We start from the raw sequence: 27,263 nt of genomic DNA on the forward strand, positions 1-27,263 counted from the left end.
CTTTTACAGCACAGAATATCACCGTTATAAATACCATAATTTAAAATTTCATGTAATAAATCACACAAAACTATGCCTACAGATTACAGTACTGGTGTAGAACACGTTGGAATCGTTTGTGGTGCCGAGGAGGCAAAGATATACTGTAACAACAGGTGACCAAAAGCATCTTTTCAACAACCACACCTTTTGAAAAGGACATTTAGCGTTAACCATAACTGAAAATTACTTTTTCCAGAAACGTTTACAGCTACTTATTAACAAGCTTTACATCTACTATATTAACAAGGTTGGGATATTTTTACCTTGTCATGCGATGTATAATGCATAAGTAATCCTTTGCTAAGTCATACTTAGTTAACGAAAATGTCTTTAAGCGTTGTGAAAGTAAGATATTTTTGTTTTAGGAATATAATTTGGTACTGATGTGGTGTATAAAACCGAAACTTCAGGTGTTAAGGTTCCGTACCAAGTTGCTTTCATTTGCCGTCGTTTATGGCTCTCGCTACGTTACGTATAAAGACAGCATAAAGTGATGACATCATCAGCGAAAACATACATACGTGACACGCGCGCGTATTTTCTATTTACTGAACTGAAGCTGTCTAATATCCTTAGTGCTTACAATACATATTACACTCGCTGACTTGCGTACATTCAACAAATTACAGTGTCCACTTACGTACAGCAAATGACAGTCCCAATGGCCATTCCGTGAAACAAAGAATAAAGGAATCCGTGATTTTTTTCAATTGTTTATTTTTGGCTATGAAAATGTAAACAGCATTTTGTGAAAGTGGTCTGAGTAAAGTGTAACAATGCGACTGGAAAACCTCAAAATAATATAGAAAACTACGGATGTTCGGGTTTACCACTTCGTGGACACGGCGACGATTTGATCAAGCCTGATCACCTAACTGAAAACGGTCATACTGTTTAAAGACAGAAGTATCGCAAGGACTCCCAAATGTGTTACAGCCATCATTTGTGATAATACCTGATCTGTACTGACATAAGGAGCTCCCGCCAATGATAATAGATTAATCTGACCACCGGCATTACAAGCCATAATGGTGGTGGCAAAACACTGGTGGACAGGTGCTACACCTCTCTGACCAATGCGGTCCTGCGATTTACAAATGCATGCGCACCCAAGTTAAATAATGCACGCGTGAGTGCCATGCCAACGCATTGAAAGTGTCATTTGGCAAAAGTATTTCATATGAATTTTAACGTCAACCCCTCCATTTTAGTTGGCGTATCACTCATTATATTGTACAGCTGATTTTGAGTCGTGTACATTTATTGCTGAATTCATCCGGAAATAAAACTGAACCGATTTATCTTTAGGTGGGAAAAAATTGCCACAGAATATGTCTGCCAGATCGATAAATATGAGCATAACTGACTTACAAACAGTTGGAAAACATTTCGTTCTATATATTTCAATTTAAATTCGTTAAGTAAGGACTTCATTCTGACATCACAGAAAGTAAATATTTCAGCATCAAGTTTCATATATATTTACCTAAAGTCAGCCGTCACGAAAACCACATTGCGTCAAAATCTGTCCGGTCCTTTATTCGTGAACGTCACACAAGTGTGAGATCGTGTTATGGAGCGGAAACCTTTCATCAATGCAAATGCAATCGCTTGACATATGTGATAACTTCACAACCTGCAACGTCGTTGTTCGTCTTTACGATTTTTTTCGATCATAATTTTATTGTTTGTTTATATCTCGGCATTATATCGTATACTTCCTTAATTTCCTCAATTTAGGGCTTGTATTTTCTCTGATTGACATCAAACTTGTGTGTGGGTAAAAATGCCTTTTTTTAATTCAGTCAATTTATATTTCAAGTCGATGAAGTCGATGATGGTGTAGAATGTTTCTTTGCTTAGAAATGCAATTTGAATGAGGGTACTTGGACTTGAATATCGTTACTGTGTAGTCGGAAACCTCAGCATAATGTTCTTTCTAGTTGACTGAAAGATGTTCTGAAGCTGGTGTCTTAATCCTCCTCCGGCAAAAGTCAACAAAACTTAATATCTGAATAAACTTAATACAAGAAGCCTGCATAATACAGAAGAAAACCCTGCAAATGGTAGTAAAGAGAAAACCTATTTCAAATATCGTTTCAGTGCAGTCGACATGATTCTTCGTCAAGCGCCACATATGATTAATCTGGCAAAAAGCGACGGTTTTACACCTCTGCATATAGCTGCCTTGAACGGTTACACGGACATGGTACTGACCTTTCTCAAGCAGGTACGGAGGAAAAGTTACTGTTTTAATAGATGCCTGAACATTTTATTATTTACTTGCTACTGTGTTCTAGAATTAGTTCGAGTAAAAACGAGAAGCACGGGTGCATTTATTGCAGTTTGGGTCAATACCTTTGTTTTTTCTAATTCATTCTAGTTCTTTTATTTTAATATAGTTTGATCAACAACTATTGCACTAATATATTACTTACCGTGAACAGTGCATTTGAATAATTATGGTAACATAGGATTTGCGCAGTATGAACTCCATTACTATTGTTACTATTATTATTAGGCCTCGGGTGTGCGTTCAATCGTAAATTACATGTACTATTCCATATTCTTCAGACCGAAAGGTAGGCGAACATTACAATAGAATTTCACATGATATTCAATAACCTATCGACTTTAACGGATAATACATGCAAAAAACACACGCGATGTACCACATTACAATTTTTGTTTTGACCAGACAAACTGAAGCTTCATGTAACCTCTCGTGGGTCCATTGTCAAATGTTTTTTATATCAAGGAAATGTGCTTGAAGGATCCTAAAACTTCCGACTGTCAGACGCCACTGCATCTTGCTGTTATCAAGGGGTATTACGAGTGTGTCAAGGCTCTGGTGGATAACGGTGCCGACGTGAACGCACAGGACGAATGTGGCAACACCAGTCTCCATCTAGCTATAATAGAGAAATCCACTCCAAGTGAAGAAGTATTGGCTGTTGCATTAATTAAAACCACTTTGGACTGGGGCATTTTTCAACGTTGAGGATGCTGGGCCGGCATGACTAGCATTTTTTCCATTTTCAAAATCCTTCAACAATTCATCATTCCATTTAACAGTCGTTTATAGCCGCACGGAGCAATCTTCAGGCACTACTCTAAGTTGACAGGTGACCTTCATTGACACCCGAATATTTCAGCTAGGCCTGCAGCCTTGTAAACAGAGCCCAGATTGTGCGGTGTTATACAGCTGTCTTTTGTTCACGAACCTGGCTCAGTGCACTGCTGACCTCTTTTCAATAGGGGCCAGATTAGCACGCAGCGGTGCTGTGTGGCTCATCGCTGCGGTGGTGGAGAGCTTTTGTCCCCGGTGGTAATCCGCTTGCTCTAAATACCCCAAACCCTGGTATACGGTTTCAAAATAATGCTGGATTATCACCACTTTTGAGAGTGAAAAATGCCGGTCATGCCCAGCAGCCTGGTCTTTTGTTCGGAGTACGGTCTTTTGTCACAGGGCCCTGTTTCCTTTGTCCGAGTTCGGAGACCCCGGCCACACATATAAACCATACAGCTCCGATCCCGGAGTCCCCGGCTGGTAGTGGTTTTAACCAAAATAAAGTTTCGTGGACGTTTGCCAAAAATAGTGCTTTGAAAAGTTGTGCTTTTATTAAATAAGAATGTCGTTCAAAATTCACAATATTATATTAATTCTATGTTTTTATTAAGGCACAGGTGAAAACTAGCAGTTACCTGAACGTGTAGAATTGGAGTCGGATATGTAACCTGGTTTACGCTAATATGTTTTAAAAAAAAAACAACTTAAAAGGAATTTGGAAAAAGTTCGTCTTTTATGACATTGGTTTGTTTAAGGAAATCTGCTGGACGATGGCGCTAGTGTAAGGCTACCAACTATACGTACCATCCAGTCATGATAAAAGTGTCTATATTGTTTCTAAGACTAATTATCCCCCAAAACGAAATCTATTTGTTTACAAAATGCCGGTTAATATCACTGCTGTCATCCAAACCCCATGACAGAATTACATGTGACAAAAATACCAATCCAACTTTCCCTGCTTGAATGGAAATAAGACCCATTTATTTTTTTCTCTTATGACAGAAGCACGGGGGTGAGGCGTCTGATATCAGTCGGGATAGAATAATTGAGTTGCTGGTGAAGAACTCAAGCGTTGATATGACGCTGAAAAATAACAACGATTTCAGCTGTTTGCATTCCGCAGCAGTTCGAGGGAATAAATTGTACGTATGTAACGCAAAAATATACATTATTCGGGCTGCACGATCGTTCGAATAATAAACCACTTCGTGTCTCGTTTTAATTGCTTGATGGTGCATCCTAGGGAGCAGATAAGAGTAGGCAACTTCTAAACAGCATTAAAATTAGCCCCACAACAGCTTATTGAATGTTAATTCAGAAGGTAAAACATAACTTACTTAAAAGTCAGAGGTACTGCTTCATATTACAGCTTTACACCATGCTATTCGTTATCCATATCATTTCAGTGTTATTGACCAGATTCTCCAAGTTGCGCCACATTTGGTGAACATGCCACAGAACGACGGTTTTACACCACTGCATCTCGCTGCCTTAAACGGTCACGTGGACATTGTGCTAACCCTCGTAAAGCAGGTAAGCAGATAAAGACGTTTTAAGTGGCAGAACAAACCAATAATTTTCCTAGTCCTATTAATCAATTGCCATAAGGAACTGAGAGGCTCTTCGCATTTTAAAAAGATACACCACGCAAAATACAATACTGTGAAAGGACTTCTTCACCCTGACAATTTTTTTTAAAGAAGGCACGACTAAGTACTTTTTATTGAAAACCATTAAGAAATATTACTGTGGAATGTCCTCTCGCACGCAGTCGTGAACAGTTTCCTTATACGGAGACTGACGGAGGCTCTAAGTGGCATACACTGCCAGCCAGTGCTTTATCAACTTAAGACCGGCCACTTAACTGACCAATAGGAATGGCTAATTGTCTTCGATATTTATGAATGTATATTCAAAATGTGGTTTAAAATCTCTCTTCTGGCAATTGATCCCATCCCGTCCCGTCCCATCACTGGTGCAAATATATGCAGTAACTGTTGATTTGTTTTCAAGGAAAATTGTGAGAAAGATCGAAAAAATGCCCGAGGTCAGACGGCACTGCACCTAGCTATTGCGAAGGAACATTACAAATTTGTCAAGGCTCTGGTGGAAAACGGTGCCGACGTGAATTCTCAGAATGGTGATGGTGATACAAGTCTCCATCTGGTCGCGATGGAATTATCCAAGTCCAGTGAAGAAGATGCTGCACCGCACGACAAGGTTAGTGCACTTTCCAGTAGGAAGAAATACACAAAATGCATCCTCCTTAAGTTCGTAAACGCCTTTCACACACTGATTTAGCCCCGTCGCAAACCATAAACCAAAAAAAGCTGTAACCTTACTTTTCGACTAGGAAAAATTTACACAAAGGAAAGGTTTTGTATCCAGTTGTGGTGATTTTTTTTTGCCCGAGTGATTTTGAAAGCGGGGAACTCAATATGACCAGGCTGAACTGGTTCAACATCAGGTGACATAATAAGGGTGTGTCAGCGTATATTAGTTGGTCCGGTGTAAATCCGGATCAAGCATTTGACCTTTGATTTTATGACCTGGTATATGAAATCGAAATCCAAAGTAATTCCATCAATTACATCATTAGCACGGCACAGCCCAGTGAGTCTTGATCGGAATCACGATCATGGTTACCTTCAGCAAGTTTGCAGCATTACTCTGGTGGTTCCTCTGCAGCAATAAAAAAGGATCTGGACTCGGCCCAATCAACCTTTCTCATTGCAACGGTTCCTTTGTGTCTTTTTTGCTATACGCAAGAATTTGTTTAAAACCTTTCTTGCAGAAAGTTTGAGGTCATGACTACGTCAACATATATAAAATTACAGCCGACTGTAGTTAACACATCCAACTTCTAACAGCTCGGTCTAATGAACCAATGCAGGTAATGAACCAATGTAGGTACTTGGGATGTTGAAATGGCCCTCATTCTAAGACGAGCGTAAAGTTGCTGTGAGCCTTACCTTCAGGGTTAGAAGGTCACGGTTGGTGTAAATCTCAATCTTGAGCATTTCTAATTGACCTTTATTAATTCGCTTACTGGAAGTGCAATGATTACACAGGTTTGGGTTCGTTTAATTCATTAACCCTGGGTCTACATGGTACATTATGTCCTGCGGTAATTCAACTCTGCTGTCAATATTTGCTGTCAATTACGAGGACATATGAACAACTTGCTGACAGTCGAAAAAAACCCGTAAAATAAAGTTAAAACGCATGAAGACTTGAACGGGAAAATGCATTGCTCGGATATTACAGATTTTGTAACAAATTTGCGGTTGGAAACGGAAGTGACATTGTTAAGGTAACAATACCATTATTTATTTAACCATTTATTTAACGATGCTCGTCATCTTTTGCAACTTTGAATGTGGAAAGTCGGGTGAAACATCGAAGTGTGCCACGTTCCGGGATTCTATCATACGGTACGGGTAAATTTCATTAGCTTTGCAGCGCCTGAAGCTAATTAGTCTGATCTAAATTCGTAGAGTTTCATTTTCATAATCTTTGAGCATCCAGAGAGACTGATTTCACAACTTTATAAAAAGCCTTAAGTCTGATCTGCACGAGAAATATATTTTTCAAGTTCCTTTTTCATTAACCCTTTCATTTAATACCCATCAGTGACGTATTCTAGGCCAACAATGACATTCTTTGACGTCATGAAACCGGGGGTTCCGTATTATTCACCGGAAACATGTTTACATGTTGAAAAGCGTGATCATTATTGAGTAACAATCTGCCAATTTTCATATTGGAATTCTATTAGGGTTTAACTAAAACAAAAACCTGTGTACATCTGGATGACGAACTATGGTCAAGTACTGCAGAACTCCTGCCCTTCTTAACCCATGCGAACGTACATGAAAAGATAACAATATCAGACTGGTCAGGGTTTTAGATAACAATATCAGACTGGTCAGGGTGTTCTTCGGAAATACCCCTAACGCTATGCTTTCTTGTGAAACGTAAAGGTTGTTTATAAGATGAAATAACAACAAAGTTTGAAAAATACGAAAATATTTTCATAAAACATCAGCGAGCATCCCAAGCTTGTCAATCCATCTTTACAAATAAAAAAATACATTCGACTTCCTCTTTAAGAATATTATTGACATGTCTCGACAACCAAATACCTGTTGCGTACATACCCTTATTTCTGTGGCTTAGGAGTTTAATTATTATGCATTTGTTTGTTATAAATATTATTATACAATTTCATTTTTCAGCTTATCACTGGACGCTTATTGTTAGTGCACTGTGTTTCTTTTGTTAGTAGTTTGTAGTGTATGTCGGTTTGTTAAATTATTATACCTCTGTTCAGAGCGATATACATGTATAGGTTAGGTCTTTTTGTCAATTTACTACTAATTGCAATTATTCCAAACAAAGGTTAACTTCAACTTATAATAATTAAACAACTTTAAAGGGATAATCCGGATTTTATCTTTTTGAGGGGGCACAACGCCCTTAGGCGTAGTAGAAAATAAGAATCAGTTTTCTTGACGTATACAAAAAGTACTTTTGCCCAAATATAACTTTACGTACGGGAAGGGCAAAAACTCCGTAAAAAAACTTCAAGGGAAATTCCCACCAGGCTCCATGTTTGTGGCAACCAAGTTGACTAAATTACTGTTCAAACGACCATATGGAAACCAGGCTTTAATTAAGCACCACCTGGTTCAAACAAATTCTCAACTGTGCTGCCTAGCGCTATGTGAACCACTTTACCATACATGCTTTAATATTGACACGTTCTTCATAAACCACATTAAGTTTTAATTTTATATACCAGAGGGTGCTATGTTGTTATTCTCTCTCGACAGAAGAAAATAGCGGAGGCGTCCGATGTCATTCGGCAAGAAATTATCGACTTGCTTATACAACATCCAAGAGTTGACAGGACGCTGAAAAATAACAACGACTTCAACTGTTTACATATTGCGGCAATGAAAGGGAATAAACTGTAAGTACCTTATGCGTATGTTCTTTGCGCTGAATACTGGACAAAATTTGTGTAGTAATTTTCATTTAATTGTCATCTCCCAATTGCATATCTAGAATGGAGTAAAGGCAGAACTTCACAATAGAAAAATTATTCCATTAAGTTGGGGGTAATATTTTTGATTAAAAGAAATTTGTAAGCGAGACCGTTAAAGCTAGCTGCATGCCGTCGCCAGGAAGATTAGCCCACTTTCCGGTACACCAACATCCCAAAAGTCGCTAATCAATTTCTATTTTGCGTTAAACACACAGCGTGAATTTTTTTCACAAAGGGGGCTTAAAAGTATCATTCCAAACTAAAAGAAAATACCTCTTCTACATTGTCGTATAATTTAATGATAATCATACTGCGATAATGTATCATCTTAGTTTTATCGACAAGATGCTTCACGTCGCGCCACAGTTGATAAACATACCGAAAAATGACGGTTTTACACCACTGCATCTAGCTGCTTTCAACGGCTACGCAGACATCGTGGTGACCCTCGTAAAGCAGGTATGGAAGACGGAATGGTCCAGAAAAGTAAATAGCTGAGCCGACAAACTTGAACCAATTACTTATTTCGTTCATTCAGAGTAAGTTCGACCATAGACCCTACACGATTGATGACGAGTAAATGAGGACATGATGAATATGGCATTCACGAGAAGATAGCCCCTAAAAAATATCCCAAATAAAATCGCAGATTGTTTATCTTAAAGAGAAATTGTAGCATTTATGTTTGCACATCAAATGATAAATGATGAATATATATAAATACATCTGGTTCGGCTATACAGGCGGTTAAAATTCCGTTTAACAATCTGTGCTTTTTATGAAATTAATTATGCTTAAATGGGACTATTTAGCCGAGAGTTATTTCTCTTTTGCACAGGAAAATTGCTTGAAGGATCTTAAAAATGCCAAAGGGCACACATCACTGCATCTTGCTATTTTGAAGAGGCATTACGAGTGTGTCAAGGTGTTGGTGGACAACGGTGCTGACGTGAATGCTCAAGACGACAATGGCGACACATGTGTCCATCTAGTTGCAATGAAATCAGCTTCATCCATTGAAAAATTGTTGCATGTATTAAAAGACAAGGTGAGGGCACTTGTTACAGAAAAAAAATGGCATAGTACTAAGAGTTAATTAATTCCAAATTTGAAACAAATTATATAGGGAAACTGACTAGGTGCTTAGAAGCGTTAATAAAGATGAACAAAGAAACTGACTAGAGCGGGACTTGAACCTATGGCCTCCGGAACAGGGGACACTCGGAGAGGATACGGCATTTTGAACATAATTCCAAATTTGATAACAAAAGCAGAACAAAATCATAAACGCAACTAAAATGTAATTTTCTGAAATGAAATTGGATCAAAGCTCATTACATCATTTGCCAAATGTTATACATTATTGAGTGAGTTGCAGGCCTCCGTTTCAGTGATTAAAATCCTTTCGGGTAATGTCAATTCAGTCTTATGTTCTTCGAATATTGAATTAAACTTAAAAATATAAAAGCAAGTCACACAGACTAATAAAGGTCTGCACAACAAAGGAGGCAACGTGAAAGCACATTTCAGATACAGTCCAGGCAGTAGGCCTACACTTCATTTTTATGGTAAACCTGGAACTAATTGTAACAGAATTTTTTCTCCACTATGCAATTCTACAAGGTCCCCAGAATGACATCCTAAAATTCCGAGTGAATCCTTGTTGCGGAAGTGTCTAATTTGGATAAATTAAAAATGTCCGCCAAATCTGAGATTTCCATGATGAGTTGGTCAATAAACGTCCGTCTAGGAAGTATTGTAGTACTTAAGAGACCTTAATAATTGTGCCCCTTATCAGCTGAGTTGTTTGTGTTTCATATATTCAATATAACGATTATCCCGAATTCATTGCCTAATTTGCATATGTTCAAAATTGCTCCCAATTTCAAGATTATTTTGGTGCACACCCTCTTCTCAGTACACTTTATTGGAAATGCATTTTAGTAGTGAAATAATAATACTAAAAGAAACCGTGCTCAACATGAAGTACTATAAATCGGGCAATTTATTAAAAAAAATCATTAGAAAATTTACAATAGTGCGCCACCGACAGGTTGCTCACAGAGGCAATGACACGGCACATTTGAAAAGGTCGACACGTCCAGTCTGTTGATTTTATGTCCTAGTGAATGTAACGGTTACTGTTGTTATAGACAAATCTGACCATCAAAATTAGCAGCCATTACTACGGGGCCTTCCTGTTCCAATTTCAACCACTCTTGAGAAAAACGTGTCACGATACATTAATTTCTTCAGTGGATTGTAAATGTTTAGCTGTTGCACGATTTTATAACGTAAACTTTTGTCAACAGGATATCAGTACGTGTCTTACCCTAAATTTTCTCCAATATCCTTAGGAGAGTTAAATGTTACACAAAAATTGAGGTTAGCATCTGAAATGTACATGAGGCTTGTTTCCCTCTTGTTTTTCCTTTTATGACAGGAGCAAGGGGGTGAGACGTCCAGTGCCAATCAGCAAAAAATTACTGAGTTGCTGGTGAATAACCCAAGGGTCGACATGACGGTGAAAAATAACAAAGACTTCAACTGTCTGCAATTTGCGGCACTCGAAGGGAATAAACTGTAAGTACTTAATGCATTTATTTATTCCTGCAGCGAGGCAATGTAAATGTAGCTACAAATTCGCATGTCGCTGTGACATAGAAGTCTGGGGTCCTGGGGATACCGATTTGATATTTCAAAAAGGTTCATTTTTTTCGACAACAAAACGATTCCTTTTTATCAAACGTGCACAAGGAAGGATAGCATTAACTATAAACAACAGCTGGTCATTTTGTGCTCAATATGACTGGTATAGGTCAATCGGGTCTCGATGACTTATACAAATAGAAGAGCGAGCGACTTGAAGTCGGCCAAATTAAATTCTGGTTTCAGACAGATGAACTTAATACAGACATTTGCATAGGGTTTGGCTAATGAGATAAGAGCAGCGTTTGAAACCAAGCCCCCCTGGTGTCGTTCCGAGCGCATCAAAGTGTCGATCTTTCGCCTGCTAGCACGCCTGGCCGCTCCTAATTGGTTCAGACGTCGTCGAACTTTTGCCGTCCTTAATTCAAAATTTGCTTTTAATTTGGTTTGGCGCGACTCTCGAACAGCTGTCTGAAACAGGGGTAACTAAATCAAGACAGGACCAATATTTAGTCAACAGCGACTGACTTTGGTAAATTTGACTGATATTTGACTTATCTTTGACGACGAAATGCTAGTCATTGGCCAGTCTGTCTAATTTAAATTTGTCAGTTTAGATATAGAGCTTTACTAAGTTTATTAATTAACCAAAGTGACAATTTTGTTTGCAATGTTGTTTTATTGTTATCTCGTTCTTGGTCTAAGAAACAGGAAAATCTAACTTCTGTATTGGGAGTGTTCTGCACCACTGCCACGTGACTAGTCACTGAATAAGCCACTGTGACCACCCATTTAAGTTTGGTGTCGGAAGACTTTGAGATGAGCCTGAATTCGCGAAGCGAAATGTCGATAAAAACATTCTTTTCTTTGTCTTTAAAACGTACATGTACATATATAAAAGTCAACAGATTGATGCTGTATTATTTTTACGTTACGTATGTCTTTTTTAGTGTGATCGATAAGATTCTCCAAGTCGCCCCGAAGTTATTAAACACGGCAAAACATGACGGGTTCACAGCCCTTCACCTTGCTGCCTTCAACGGATTCACAGGCGCTTTGCTGACACTCGTTCAGCAGGTGAGTACTGAATGTACTACATAAGCGAAAGGAAAGTTCTTCACAACGCTTAAAAGTAGATCTGCACCTTACTTTCCTTTTGTGCCCGAGTACGCATACAATATGATCACAAACTTGCGATCAAATTGTATGCGTACTTGTTCAACTGAGTGACCTATGAGCTTTTAGCTGATATTTTCTAAAGAAACAGTACCATATTTTGATGGGCATATTTGCAGGCCGAAGTGTAAAACGTACTTATTGTTCAGGAAAACGGTTTAAAACAGATACTTCGTCAACAAACTGTTTCGCTTACACGTGGCGGTTAAGGTGCGTTATTAAAAAGATTTAAGAGATCAAACACGTTCACCGACCATCTCTGTTCTTGTGCTCAGGAATATTGCTCGAAGGATTTGAAGAACACCGAAGGACAAACGGCATTGCATCTTGCCGCTTTAAAGAAGTATTACGAGTGTGTTAAGGTTCTGGTAGGCAATGGCGCTGATGTCAACGCGCAGGACAAAGATGGCAACACCACTCTGCATCTCGTCTTGAAAAATGCCAAGGTTAGTGTACCGGTAGTTTTAACATGTAGAAGACGCAGGTGATAATCGAAGGCATAAAACGTTTATACGTCAGCCGTACCAAAAATGAACATTATTTTTTTCTAACTGCACCACCATTAGTATTTTTACTTTTATGGTAATGAAGATTAGGAATGATAAGTTTACTAATAAATATCAATTAGATGAAAACCAAAAATCTTTGAATTCAGATGAAAACACTTTTGAAATACAAAGTCTTTAGAATTTGGGAAATTTTCCTCAACCTTAAATATTTCGAGGGGCTTCTTCAGTCCTCAAACCCACAGCTCCACATATCCTACTGTTGTGCTTTGCGGTAAAATGTCTATTAGAATAATTCCAAAATTTAAAAAAAAAACATTTTCGTAATGACAATCAATTTTTCACATCAGTTGTTCCACCTTTTACGGACAACACCGCTTAATTCATTAGCATCCCACGAGTTAGGAGTCCTCAGATTCACAATTGTTGATAATTTGTAACACGTCACATATGAAGTGTAAGGCTAACAAATACTAAATTTATGGGGGTCAATAGAAAATTTACACATTTTGTCAAGCTGTCTGAACACAATTTCACCAGGTTGGAGTCATAAAGATGTGAACTCATGTTTTGTAACTATTTTGTAAGTAAATGAATAACAAAACATTACGACGAAGTAGAAAAGCGTAAAAAATTCCATACATCAAGTTAATGTATGCAAATATGTTGTGAATAATAAGGTTATCACAAGGGCACTAATTTTACATTTGGGCCCCTATTCTTTATTTGATAATCAAATAATAAAAAGGAACTCCTTAACCCTCCAAAATGTGATAAAATTCAAAAACATTTATTCAATTTAAGTGACCACGGAAGGCGCGTCAAAGTTCGATTAATCAATGTAAGATAAGATAGCAATACTAACATGTTTTGTTGTTTTGAATTAATTTGGAAAGAAAGTCAGTATTGAAATCGGATTTCTATCTTAAATGTAGAAAACGTTTAAAGACTTGAAAAGCAGCAGGCTTTAATAAAATTGGTTGCGGAATTTAATGTAATTTATTGGGGGAACGGACTTTGGCGCCACTGGCAGTATTCGTCCGAGTTCTCAGAAGGGATCACATAGGAGTAGAATTAGTAAAAGTAAAGGCCATTCACAGGATTTCACGTTTAGTGAAATCATTCCAACAAATCCTAGAAAAAAACACAGATATGAGCTATACGATATCGTATGTGTGCTAGGACCCACAAAAGCCATCGGACACTACCGCACAGACGCAGGAGATAATCCAAATGTTGATACAACATCCAGAAATGGATCTGCAATTGCAAAACCTCGGAGAAGTCAACTGCTTGCAGTATGCAGCCCTCAACGGAAATCAGTTGTAAGTTAATCTTTTCTGAAATCTAAAAGCTGCAAGGTTATGTATTTCAACTTATATACAAAGTGGAAGCACAAGAACCAAATCTTAGGGAGGCTTTAGATAAATAAATAAACCGCCATAAACAAACGCAGGAAACAAAACTGCCATTTCTAAAATCGGCTGAATTAAACAAATGAAACCAATTGCCTTGATCACACATCAAATTAAAGATTACTTCACTATTCTACAGTGTCTATTACATTTTTATCTCTGTCCTATCGAGGAACCCTCAAATTTAAGGGCGACAAAATGTTCTAACAGCAGAGAAATAAATGGGAAATCGTGTTTGGTTTGAGCCTAGTAATCTGGCCTGACTTTTCTGTTGAGTAGAAGTAAAATTTCATCCATAAATACCCCAGACACTCTCCCTATTCAACAACGTGCAACTCGACTGCATATTAGCATTTAATAAGGTCCGCTGAGGAGTGATAAATCCCGTTGTATAAATCACGCTTGGCACCTGGATAAAAGACAGTTTAATCAATCCTGATCGGTCAAAAGCCTGTGTGCACGCGGCTCGCTAGGCGCGCGCAAATTTGACAATTTCCACAAGGAATATTCCGTAAAATGCACGAGGGTGTTCGGGAAAATGAATGTAAAATTCTCGAACAAAATCGCTGGGAATCCATCATATATTGACTTCTTTTGACTCTGACTAAAAAGTTATTTTATGGATGGGAATAAATATGTGCTTAGCCGATCTTTAAGACGGGTTCGAGAGAATGGACGCGACTAATGCCCGAGCTGCAAGCGGGGGCATTATCACCGTTCAATCTCCTGGGCCGTTTTAACAGCACGTCTTAAACGCACGTTTAAGACCAGTCAAGCACATTTATTCTTTTAATTGACAAACATCTCACAAACAGCATTTGCTCAGCATGAGTGTGTACAGGACCTCAACATTGGATATTGTAACAATATTTAGTCCATTGGATTATCAGAAAAACGAAACCACTCATCGTGGCTGCCCGAAACAGTGAGGGTCAAGCTTGATTGCGTTTTTGTTTATTATTTCAGCATCATCATCTTCATCTTTACTTTCTCCCATATAACTATATCGTTTCTTTTTGTTTTTCATTTCATGTGGGGACGGGTTGGCAAAAAGAAAGAATTTTTAACCTCATGAAAATAACTCTCCAGCGTCGTGGTCCGTAATGATGCCGCAGAGTTTGGTCATGCATTGTACTGCTCTTCACGTGTAATAGGGATAGATTTTCATAGCTTCAAATATCACAGAAGCTGACTTGACCTCCATGTATCTTTATTTTCCTTTTTTGTGGCTGAAGGGGTGGTGCTAGAAAAAAACACCGATTTTTCCGATGTTGTGGGCCAGGGAAAGGATCGGTTGGAACTTTGATGAAGAGGAATAAAAAAGCGGGTGCCCTCATGTGCTAACAAAGCACCATAACTGGTCCTCTTTCTTTTGGTGCAGTGCGGTAGAAAGGGTTTTGGAAGCCAACCCATTGTTGATCAATACAACAATGAGCGACAATACAACCGCTCTTCATATCGCTGCAACAAATGGCCTTAGAGATGTATTAATAACCCTTCTAAAGAAGGTAAGGAACTTTTGTATTGCAAACATTTCAATCAAGTACAAAATCCGTTTTCATTTATACTTTTTGATAGAATACAACTACAAGAGGCATAATCTCGTCTATTCTGCAAGTGTGCAATAATGTAAAGGTGAAGCACTTGGGTATAACTTCCTGACAAAATTAAACTAATAAGTAAGACGCTAAAGCTATAGATCATTCTTAGGAGACGTAACGTCGTGGTAGTTTAGTCCACGCATGGAGGAAGGACACAAAAGGAGTTTGAACTGCCCGAGCTATAACATCTGGCCAAATACCGCTTTCTGGCATACCCGGTATGTCCATAGCCAGAATAAGAAGTACCCCACAAGGATCATTCGTTGTCTTTGTTGGGCACCTACAAGGTTTCTTGGATACAAATCTTAGGGTGGGTGAGTATGTCACTGATGATGTATCATCAATACTCCAAAAGTAAGTGCATGGTGACTGTGCTTTATGACAAAACACTAACAAAATAAGCATCAACTGTCTTTTGTTATGCATCAGACCAAAGCAGAGCGTTTTAAATGTTTATTGAAGGGTCTCTGACATCAAAATAAGTTTGACACAGACCTGTCATTAAACAGTCGGTATTTGAGAGCTGCGCAGAAAATTCGGTTCATTTCGGTTATAATCATGCTCTCGTTTTAAATTTGTTGCACAGGAGACGTGCCAAAAAGACATAAGCAATGCAAGTAAACAAACAGCTTTACACTTGGCAGTTGACAAATGCCACGCCGAGTGCGTAGAGGCTCTCGTGAAACATGGTGCCAACGTGAACGCTCAAGACAACCATGGCAACACCAGCCTCCATTTGGCCATCGCAAAAACCCCACTGAAAAACATTTCACAAACTACCAAGGTAAGCAAAGAATCTGTGCACTTGATTCAAGCAGCTATTGTCGTTTTTTCAGCAAAATGCCGACATTTTAAATGTAAAGATACTATATAACCGCATTGTCAAAATGTGTCATGCCGACGAACGTTCATGTTTTCTCCTTGAAATCAAAAGTAAGCCAGCCAGCTGGCCAGCCTGCCTACTACCTGCCTCTCTGTTATGTCAACGACCCCAATTTATGCTGTTGAATATTTTCCGCTTGGCCTCGGTGTAATAATACCAAGATTTAAGTTGTTAAGGTTCCAGTTCTGGTCAATATTCATATTGTTCGATGTTGGATAATTAAATTACTTGGACTAAGGCAAAAGTACTTAGCACAGTCATTAAAGATACATTGTGCACTCTTTTTGTAATGCCGCACTTCTCCTAAAGTATGAGCTTATGGTGTCAATTTTGTTCAATGCACTGGGCAGTATCTATATGAAAAACCATGTTATTATTATCCAAAGACGGCTACACAAATTGAAATAACAATGAAACTTAGTATTTTTTTTTACAAATTGTCGTCCTTTACGACTTTAAAAATGAATCCTTCATTGGCAGGACGTTGAAGACATTAAGGAGATCTTGGCTGTAATTAAACACTACAAGCGAGTCATCAAGTTGTTGGTAGAGCATCCGAGAATCGACCTAACACTGACAGATAAGACGGACTTCAACTGTTTACACCATGCAGCCATTAACGGAAATACTTTGTGAGTTCCTTCCAGTTTAGTTTACTTTGAAATTGAACAGTCTTGGTGCAGTTATAACATTATACCTAGATTTACTGTTTCTGAGAAAACTCACTCAAACATTTCATGATTTTGTGAACGTATTCGTATACGTTTGTAACAAACTACGAATTCCTTCGCTCGTCAAATTTAGTTAATTAAACCACTTCGTGCCGGGGAATCTATAAATGTTGATTCTGCTGGGCCGGGGTATTTTTCATTTTTTTTTCCATTTTCAAAAAATTCTTTTGTTTCCGATACTGGCACAGTGTGCTGCTGACGTCTTTTTTAATAGGGACCAGATTTATAGCGAGCAGCAGCTGTGTATGGCTCACTGCTGCAGCGATGGAGCGCTTTTGTCACCGGTAGTGATCCACTCGCACTGAATGCCACAAACAGTGGTATACTGTTTCAAAACAATGCTGGATTATCTCCACTATTGACAATGAAAAATGTTAGTAATTCCCAGCAGCCTGGTCTTTTGTTACGAGTTTGGTCTTTTGTTACAAAACCAAGTTCCCTTTGCCCGATTTCGGGCACCCCAGCTGTGAATCTAAAAAATACGTGTCCGAAATAGCGGACCCCGGCAGCAAGTGGTATTATAAGCAAACTCATCACGGTCACACTTGGCATTTTTATTCAGCAAACGAGGACATTTCAGTCAGCTCAGAGAAACACATCAAGAATGCCTATTGAGGTATGTTCTGGTTACTCATATGAATATTTTCCCCTGCAGTGCCGCCATGATTATGTTAAAGGTAAAGCCTACCTTGATCAATACTGCCTGCACAAAGGACAAATACACAGCTCTACATCTTGCCGCTCTCAACGGTCACACGGACGTAGTAGCTACACTATGCAAACAAGTGAGGAAACCTGTTTTACTTACCATTACAAGGATACAGTTTGTAACTTATCTACCAATGTATAATACACGCGCATAAGCGAAATGTAGTGTAGAAAAGGCGCGAGCGACCAACGGAAAAGAAAAAAAAAAGAAGTTCAAACTTCATGGTCATCCTGTAAATTTCGTTCGACCATTACATAACCCAAATACACTATCGAAAGTGTTACAAACGTAAAAGATTTAAACAAAAAAGTGTAAAAAATCTGGAAAAGAAAATGGCTGTAAGGTCAAACATCTATTAACTCAGGCAAACGCAAGGGTCATTTCATTATTAATGTACTTTTCGTTTTCATGGTATAAGGAGTACCGAAGTTAATACGTTAATAAATTAGTGCGTAAAAGGCATTAGGGCGATAACCAGCTCATGAACCAACACGCACGCTACTCCATTCCTTTGCACTGCAATTTCTGATTCGCAGAGACGTCACACTTTGATACTATATTTATGTAGCATTTTTTCGTGTTTCAGCAAAAGCTGGCACGAGTTAATTTGGGGAGCCCGGTATTAGTCGTTTACATTTTTGCCATGTTTCAATGCTTAACAACCCTCGCAAAATTCACTATCACTCTCTGGTACAATGTAAAACTGATACGGAAAGAAGTTACTCGTGCCCTTTCAAAACATGCTCTTTTTTCCCGGGACAACGAATGCATTTTTATTTTCTTTATTACTCAACCTTTTTTGGATAAATCGTTTGTATTTATTATGTTTTAAGGAAAACTGCACAAAAGATCCTCTAAATGCCAACCGCCAGACTCCCCTTCATTTAGCTGCTGACAACTGCAATGCCCAAAGCGTTGAGATTCTTCTCAATGAAGGTGCTGATCGTAATGCCCAAGACAAGGACGGAGACACGTGCCTGCATGTGCTTTTGAAGAAATCCTCGACGGAGGAGACTACGAGTTCCAACAAACAGGTTTCCATTTCTGAACCAAACACTGAAATAGGCCTCTGGCATCACTGAAATTTGAGGCAGCGAAGAGCAAAAACTAGAGATCAAATCAAGGAAACGTCTTCTTTAGCTCAAAATATTTCATCACTATCCAAACTTTGAAAAAATGTATAATTATAAAAAAAACCCACTACTTATAGTTGACATTTGTAACATGTCAAGCATCAACCCCTTATGGCTCACTGATCTCGCAACACTGCAAAACTGTGTCAAAGTTGGAAAGTTTAACACTGTCAACATGGCGGTACCTTGAGGGCAGGTTCTTCCGTTACCCACTGATACCTTGTCTGCCTTCATATCTATCCTACAGGTGTTAAATTTTGTGAATAAGCAGCTATGTACATGTAATAATGTGGTGAATTCGAAGTAATGCCGCCACCTTCATTTTACATTTTTTTTTTCTGCAGGACATTCAGCACCTCATCCGGCTGTTTATAGAACACAAAATTGATCTCACATTGAAAGATAAAAACGGTGACATTTGCTTACATTGTGCAGCCTTCAGTGGGAATAAAGGGTACGTTAACCGTAATCTTAATGGATGATTTTGTGCAATTCGGTGCTTACCACAGAAGCCTAGTACGATGTACGCATCCATTAGCACAAACAAATTAAGTCAATGTCTTCTATTCCTCAACAACGTATGATGACAAATGGAAGCGTTGCAGCACAGAGCATGTATTTGCGAAATTAAATGACTGCCACATACTTCAACCCTTTAAGCCATTCTGGGGGAATTTGAGCGTATAAATCATTGTTTTTCATTACTCACAATACTCATAGTTCTACTCGATTATGAAATCGCTTTCAGCCGCCTCACTACTCAGATGAATTAAACTTTGATGCAAGTGATTTTAACAAGACAAACTTTTAAACCATCAGTGCCGTTGAGATGATAATAGAAGCCGCGCCGTGGGTCATTAATGATCGAAGCGACACGTTTACGGCACTACACATTGCATCCCTCTACGATCAAGCAGATGTAGTAAAGACGCTTGCGGAACAGGTGAGACATGATTATTACACGAGACAAGACCAGTTTTCAACAAATCTCGCTATTTCGGCCATTCCGTTAACTCCTGAGTAGATTCTACAACACAAGCCAGCAGGATCCCAATGTCATATACTGCATATTTGTAGCAACTCCATCGCCCACTGAATGCATCAGCCTCTTATCCTCTCATGGTCTATTTCATCAACTTTGTGCCTCCGTTTCGACGTTTTGTGTGGATGTTTCTGGAGCTGTGGACTTGTATACCGCCTCAGGATTCATGAAAAACAGTGATGTCAATGTAATTGTTTCACAGTTACCGTTGCATCAGCAGAGTTGTTTTTCTTCGAGGAGCAGGCCTGCACGCGTTTCTTAATTGATTATTAAAACGGAAACCTTTTTGTTTTCACAGAGCTACTCAGGAGCTCATAATTTATATAGAAGAGCCCATACAGGCAACTTGGACGTTAGAAAAATCACGGACGTAAATATAGCAAAAGCAAGAACGACAACTGAGATTTGCACAATATATACCGTACCAAGACACCATAAATTCGTGACCCCCTCACTTGACAGATAATACTGTTTTCATTTACGAAGCCACCAAGTCAATAAAATTACGCGGCTGATAATGGACACTGTGGTAATGTTTCTTTACATGTTAAAAAATGGGATACGTGGTTTGAACAGATGGATCAGTGGAGGTGCCCTGACAAGAGTCAACAAACATATAAAGACGGTTAATTCGCAATTTGTGATTTAAACCTGATACTACATGTACCGTCAGGCCTTTTCAAACCAGGTGATTTGTACTCAAATAATTTTATATTTCCAAGGGCAACTGCGCAAAGGATTTGCTGAACTCGAACTCGCAGACCGCACTGCATATTGCAGTTGATAAAAACCATTACAGATGCATTGAAGCGCTGGTGAACAACGGTGCCAACGTGAACACCCAGGACGGAGATGGTAACACCAGTCTCCACCTGGTAATGATGAAAGAATCCACCCAAAATATGCTGGCATCTGCAACCAAAGAAGAGGTGAGCACCGATATACGCAACAAGAGCGAGTACCAGAGACATATAACACAATAGTATACAACCTCCACCTAACTACCTAATTTTGAATTGACTTCTTATGAGATCATTACAGGTTATAGAAGAATGTTGAATGTTGTTTGCATTTCTAAAGGTATATCTAATTTTTATATTCGAAAATCTAGTAAGTCCCAAAAAGGGCTTGCCCACAAACTGAATAGGATAAACAAATGTGGGGTTCAGCAATACCGCCAAAAGGATGACGTGAATATATCAACGCCAAGTTTTCTTCTGGAGTCGAATTGCGTATTCAAAAACAACTGTTCACTTATCTTTCAATTCAGTCAAATCAGGGGCAGCTGTAAATTTCTCTTTAAATTTCTCGTTCAGTATAGTTTCCAAAAAAATGTGTCGAACTGCTCAATCCCTTTTTGATTTTTTTTTCACAGCTGTTAGATCTTGCCAAGATAACCGAAGAGAAAGGCAATGTTGGAGACGAAAAGACCAACCTCGTTGCCTTGGTTACCACTCTTCTCCAACATGGCGCCAACGTCCACCTCTTGAACAGCAAGCAAAAGAACACGCTTCACCTAGCCCAAAACTCCAGTGTCAAGTCATTCTTGGAAGAATTGTTTGAAAGGTACAGTAACAAAGCCGTCTGGCAGAGGACATTTTTAAATTCCAAGCCAAATAGCAACCTATTTCAGAGTACGTTTCGTTATTCCCAACCTACGAATTCATCATTTAAACCCACGGCATACTACAGGTGCTGCCAGCCCGAACTATACAGAAAACTACTATAGCACATAAAACCTCCCATTTCAGCAGACCAGTTGCAAAATGTCGTGATAGCCAACGAAGTATCCGGCTGAAAATGAGTTGCGAAAACCTGTTAAACCTAAAGACGGGAAAACAAAAACATTCTCTGTTCACATATTTCTATATCAATCAGGCAGGAAATAAGGTTGGAATAAATGGAGAAACACTTTTAAAAAGGAGGTGAAAACGGACTGATGGTGCAGTAGAATCAAAACCGGTCAACGCATCGTTCCCTTTTCTTTGACTTAGGTTTCGACCAGCTCCAAAACAACCAGGGACTTAAGGAGAGAAGGACCAAAGTTCAGACGTGTGGAGAAGTGGATCTGCAAACGCGGGCGATGTCTGACACTGTCATTTTGGGTCACTTTTTCAACAATGAAAATTGAAAAAAAAATCATTCAAATGATGCAGCCACGTGTATCTTAGCTACGAACTGTGTATACGTGTCATAAAGCATAGAGTGTCACATTCGTTGGTATCTGTAGTGATAAACAGTTAAGGGCCCATTTTACTCAAAACTAAATTAATCAAGCTACGGGAAACAAGCCAAAGTTCAATACTGGACAAGGTACTGCTGTGACAAGTTGAAAAAAAACTTGCTAATATTGAATATCATTTTAATTGAAGCCTTGGTTATGTAAGAACTGCGTCAAGAATGATACGTTATAAGTACAATCGACAGCAAAATGGTTCCTGCATATAAATGGTGTACATCGATCAGATATATCCTGCACATTTTGATCGCTGAGGCCTGATGCAGGACTTTTTCATTAATTCTTTGCCCACCATTGTTTTGTTTATTTTTTCACGAGTAAACAGATAAAAATCTAAAAAGAACCAAGAATGGGATGTGAATACACTATTTCTACGAAGAAATAGGTTCAGTAGACTGAACCTTTTAAGTCATTTATTTTACTTGTCATTTTATTATGTGTGAAACGTAGCACGGAGTTAGATTGTGTTTTTTTCAGATTAGTCTCATATAGGTTTTGTTGACTTGAATAAGAGATAAATTAGATGAAATAGACACATCTGCAATAAGGTGACAAAATTTAAACGCATTAATATTTTTTTTATAACATTCGTGGTGAAGTATCCATAAGATTATAGTATTGGCATAACAATGGCATCCTTCAAGTGTTAGTTCCTCTGAGAAGTGTACGTAGATAAGAAACATCGTATTCAATGACGATGCTGAGCCTGATAGTAGTCTTTTATTTGTTGCATAACCCTTACCCTCCCCAATCCTCCAACAGGTGAAGGATTGAGGAGGGTTAGGGTTAATGTAACGTTAGAATTCACAGAATTCAGGAAAATCACATGTATAATTCTTAATAATATAGTTAACATTTTATTTTACTTCATTTTACAATCAGATTTTGTCGCATTTAAAGCATCCTTATGTATACCAGAGTTACAATGAACGTAATATCCTTTTGCTTAAAGACTGCGCCAATATTACGCTAACCGCTCGTTTAATAATAAGTCTACAGGTCTCGGAGAAACTGCCAAGAATTAAGCTGACAATGCTGTATACACAGCTAGATACCGGCAGGTCGCAATCAGTACTTTCATAAGACGTATTGCATCAATTTTCATTTTACACGCACATTTTACACATTGTTAACACATGTGAAAGAGATTTGCCATGTTAACTTCATTTCTCTAGACACTAACTGCGTACACATATTTGTGATATGTGTACGCAGTTAGTGTCTAGAGAAATGAGGACATGGCTCATTAGAGGCTCACAGAGGACAGGGCAGAGAACACATCAAAATACATTTTTAGAAAGAAAAATATCAAGTCATAGTTGCAGTACCTAAATTAAGATGTCAAAGATTTTTAAAGTACTGCTCTGTGGTACCGGTACTTTGTCTCAATAATCATCGTGAAAGATCTATGGATATGCGTTACTGAAAAAAAATAATCCTCGTTCAGCTTTTGTTCTTATACACTAATTTTTTTAATGCTTATATGATAAGGAAGCAATGTATCAGTCACAAATTACAGCTCTACTCTGGTTTTCTACTCTGATTTAAAGTAAATACTCGTCATTAACCTTTATTTAAAATGTTCTCATGTAAGTGTTAAATACTCAGATTGTGTGCAACAACTAAAAGTTTTCAGCGAAAAAAAAAATGGTTGAAATGGTGACGGATTTTAACAAATTTAACACCGATACCTGATTTTTTGTCGTATCGGATACATACTTTTAAGGTGCAGAAAAGATTCATCATTGTAAAACCGTTTCATCGAACATTCTGAACAAAGAATAATGATTAGTATTCTTTTTTTTTTTTTTTTTGGTGTGCATGATGCACGTTTGTTTCGTTTGCATGATTAATCTAGATACTAATTCCCTATACACAAACCACGTTTTAAAATATTTCATCTAATTTCAACTCTTTTGATGATTTCATTTGGACACTGCGTTTACCGTTTCAAAATTATACGACAGAGCTTGACCGTGCACAGACATTTTGTAAGCAAGCAGTTATTCTGTGGAATCAAATGGAAGACGTAAATGAAGACGTGTATAACACTGAAAATCTGTGAAGGACTTAAGGAACTGCACAATGGTATCTTAGACTAACCTTTTCATACCGAAAAGGTATGGTAAGATACCATTGAAAGTCTATGTGTAGCATTCAAATCATTCGCTTCATTAACGTTCCATTTTCGTTCACTCTTTTAATAGTTTTATATTGGTATTTTCCTTTACATAAAATCCAGTAATCTAGCTATTTCGAAAAGAGTGGTCTTCTGTAAAAGTCACATATGAAATGGTTGCAAATTATAGCTTTGATCTGATTTACATCTAACTCATTAATTTTATTGGTTATTTTGTCATATTTGACACATCTTAGAGTGTGTGTGATGATTTTTAAATACACGTAAGGGTTCAAACATATGAAACTAAAACAGCAACGTCTGCGAGAAGGTGACGGAATATAAAAGAAATGAACATTGATATCGCAATTTTTAAGTAGCGAACGATCCGTAGTTTTGTAACATCGTAAACAACTGCATCATTTTATGCTTTGGTACGCAGAACAGCATTTTTTAGTTTGATATATATTCCTCTTTTAGAAAGAACGTCATGCTTTTGTGTGTATTAAGCATTTGCTTCTACACGTGTTTATGTATAATTAATGAAGATTTTTGGACCGGTCACACAAAGAATTCCAAATCCAAATTTGGAGTCCAAACCCCTTAAAAAATATCCGAAGACCTACAGGGCTCCATTTCGTGAGGGGGATGTTTGCTTGGATACACCTATTTTGTTTACCGAAAAGGAGAAGTAGATGCGTTTGACACTTTTGTAATGGGAATTAAAGGATTGTACAATTATGTTTTTTTTTATAAGTCATGGTTTCGTAGTGTTACAAGCATACACCTCGCTTAGATTCATACTGTTCTATCTAAAAACCTAAAATGTGTACAGTTTAGAAAAGTGGTAACTTGAGGAACACATCTACGATCACTGAGGTCTGATTCCACCCCTTTTCACCTATAATTTGTTTAACTTTGTTTGATTTATTTCACCTTGGAGGAAATTTCATTAAGCCTAAAACGTTTCTCTGAAAACTAATCGCATGCTTAATTAAAATTACGGTTTAAATATTGTTCAAATAGTTTTTTGATGGTAAGATTTCGTGATTTAGAAAAATTCTTATCTGCGCATATGGGATTAATTTGTGATTGTTATTTTTCTTATAGGAGTGGGGTCAAATATCAATGCACTTTTAATAGTTTTGGACACAACATATTGATCTGTGGCAATGCCTTGGCAGGAAATCTTCCAAGGGGCAAAGGAGGTACATAAAAATGCAAAGTGTCAGCAGTTACCGTGGTAGGGTTTTGGTGCGCTACTGCAGCAAGGTTTAGAAACGATTTAGCAGCAATAGTAAAAGACTGTGAAAAAGGTAAAAGAAAAATTCAGAAACTACCGGTTTTTTGTCGTATCGAAGGGGAACACGATTATTCCGATCCAATCGTAGGTCAGACCTGAATTGGACGTACGCATTTGTATCCAGTACTGTAGTGGTTCTATTATGAGGTAAAATTTCTCGACTGTAATCAGTAATTGCTGAAAGTGAATAATAAAGAAATTATGCTTTGCTCGAGCCGCATATATGTTTGTGAATGCATTCTTTTTATTCAATGGTTCTCAGACTGTTTTGCGTCGTAAGATCGGTTGGGAGAAACTGAATTCATACCCACTGAAGATGTAAATGACTATACTAAATCTGAAGCATGCAGGTCACTGACGTTTTGGCTGGAATGGCAGGCATGAAACCCCAGAAATAAACTGCACATGAAACATGATGAGAGTGAATTCTGTTGTATAATCTGAGATAGCATTGATCGCTGCAAGGCTTAAACTGTTTTCCGTGATAACTGTTCAAATAACATAGAGCCCAGTTGCCTACATATGATGTTTATCCTTAACCTTGTTGGTACTGGGTTCCTGGGTCGGTTGTAAACAAGATTTCTCTGAATCAGAAGCCCATGTAAGACAAATGTGGTTTGATACTAACTGTAAGATGTTATTTTCCCCGTTTCCCCTTCTCCATCTTCTTGCTGTGTTTTAGTTGCATTTTGTTCAGCCCTTGCGTTTATTCATAACGTTACTCTTCACATTATGTCTTTGTCAACGCGTTTTGTTCTAGCACTATAATAAAAAGTTAAATTACCTGACTTTGAACGCGCCATTTACTCAAGAATGAAACTGACATAGACACAATTACTTCAAGGGTTCATTTTTGGATAAAATTTAGGCTTGGGTATGGGCACATGCATGTATGATTTTACATACTGGCTGTAGGCTCAATTACGAAAGCTGTGAAACAACTTCCAAGTTGTATGATTACGGCACTGTACAGTAAGCATTGCCAATCTATGTTGCAGGGTTCCAAAAAGCCATCCAGGTGATACGATAGCACGATCACTACGTATGCTGCTTCACAAATACGTGGACACAATGTTCAAAATCCTCGGCGATCGTGACTTTTTACCTTTTCATTTCTTTCTGAATGTTTTGTGTCAAACCCTATGCCAATTTTCCACAGCTGTTTCTCTATTTTCTTTGTACATGTAGATTCATACCTCTTGGGGAAAGGGAAATAAAGTCCTATTAGGCCTAAAGTCTTATTACTGACGGGTTTGTTTCCTGTGTTTGAGTTCTCATCATTCATCGGTGTTATGGAAAAGACTGATTGTTTGTAACTTGGTGTTTATAATTATCAACGTAGTTGATAATTAATATAATTAATATAAGTATCAACATGTACTGTCCATGTGTGTGTTGCCTCTACAGTGAAAGTTGGTCTTGTATTGGCATTAGTTGCTGACCACAGCAGTTTGGGATTTTACATAACCTGCTTCAAGGTTATTGATTCTATTTAATGTTTTTTATCAGAAGTCTTTGTTTTAGTCTTTAGATAACATTTATGTAAACCGTATGTAATTCGAAGAATATTGTATAAAAGGGAGCATGGAATG

General features: G+C 38.0%; 1 protein-coding gene across 13 annotated transcripts in view; it reads left to right on the forward strand.

Annotated features, from left to right (window-relative positions):
* The window catches only part of LOC110989277 (uncharacterized), a 68,367-nt gene extending 42,474 nt beyond the window's left edge, over nt 1–25,893 (forward strand). For 11 of the 13 annotated variants that reach the window (XM_087147276.1, XM_087147274.1, XM_087147281.1 and 8 more), the window contains 22 exons: nt 2,146–2,272; nt 2,801–2,986; nt 4,118–4,257; nt 4,522–4,648; nt 5,129–5,335; nt 7,951–8,090; nt 8,498–8,624; nt 9,004–9,213; nt 10,609–10,748; nt 11,765–11,891; nt 12,266–12,436; nt 13,679–13,821; nt 15,293–15,419; nt 16,099–16,296; nt 16,876–17,027; nt 17,782–17,911; nt 18,669–18,869; nt 19,313–19,422; nt 19,788–19,911; nt 20,733–20,939; nt 21,386–21,576; nt 22,005–25,893. In XM_087147276.1, coding sequence (XP_087003402.1) covers nt 2,146–2,272; nt 2,801–2,986; nt 4,118–4,257; nt 4,522–4,648; nt 5,129–5,335; nt 7,951–8,090; nt 8,498–8,624; nt 9,004–9,213; nt 10,609–10,748; nt 11,765–11,891; nt 12,266–12,436; nt 13,679–13,821; nt 15,293–15,419; nt 16,099–16,296; nt 16,876–17,027; nt 17,782–17,911; nt 18,669–18,869; nt 19,313–19,422; nt 19,788–19,911; nt 20,733–20,939; nt 21,386–21,576; nt 22,005–22,038 — 3,319 coding nt within the window. In that variant the 3' untranslated portion in view covers nt 22,039–25,893. Of the gene's footprint in view, nt 1–2,145; nt 2,273–2,800; nt 2,987–4,117; nt 4,258–4,521; nt 4,649–5,128; nt 5,336–7,950; nt 8,091–8,497; nt 8,625–9,003; nt 9,214–10,608; nt 10,749–11,764; nt 11,892–12,265; nt 12,437–13,678; nt 13,822–15,292; nt 15,420–16,098; nt 16,297–16,875; nt 17,028–17,781; nt 17,912–18,668; nt 19,423–19,787; nt 19,912–20,732; nt 20,940–21,385; nt 21,577–22,004 lie in introns of those variants that run through there. The other 2 variants (XM_087147282.1, XM_087147283.1) reach the window with 2 other exon arrangements.
* The last annotated feature ends 1,370 nt before the right edge of the window (nt 25,894–27,263 follow it).

This window comes from Acanthaster planci, linkage group LG16, assembly GCF_054643075.1.
Source record: "Acanthaster planci isolate LZ-2023a linkage group LG16, COTS_SCS, whole genome shotgun sequence".
Classification (NCBI taxonomy): Eukaryota; Metazoa; Echinodermata; class Asteroidea; order Valvatida; family Acanthasteridae; genus Acanthaster; species Acanthaster planci.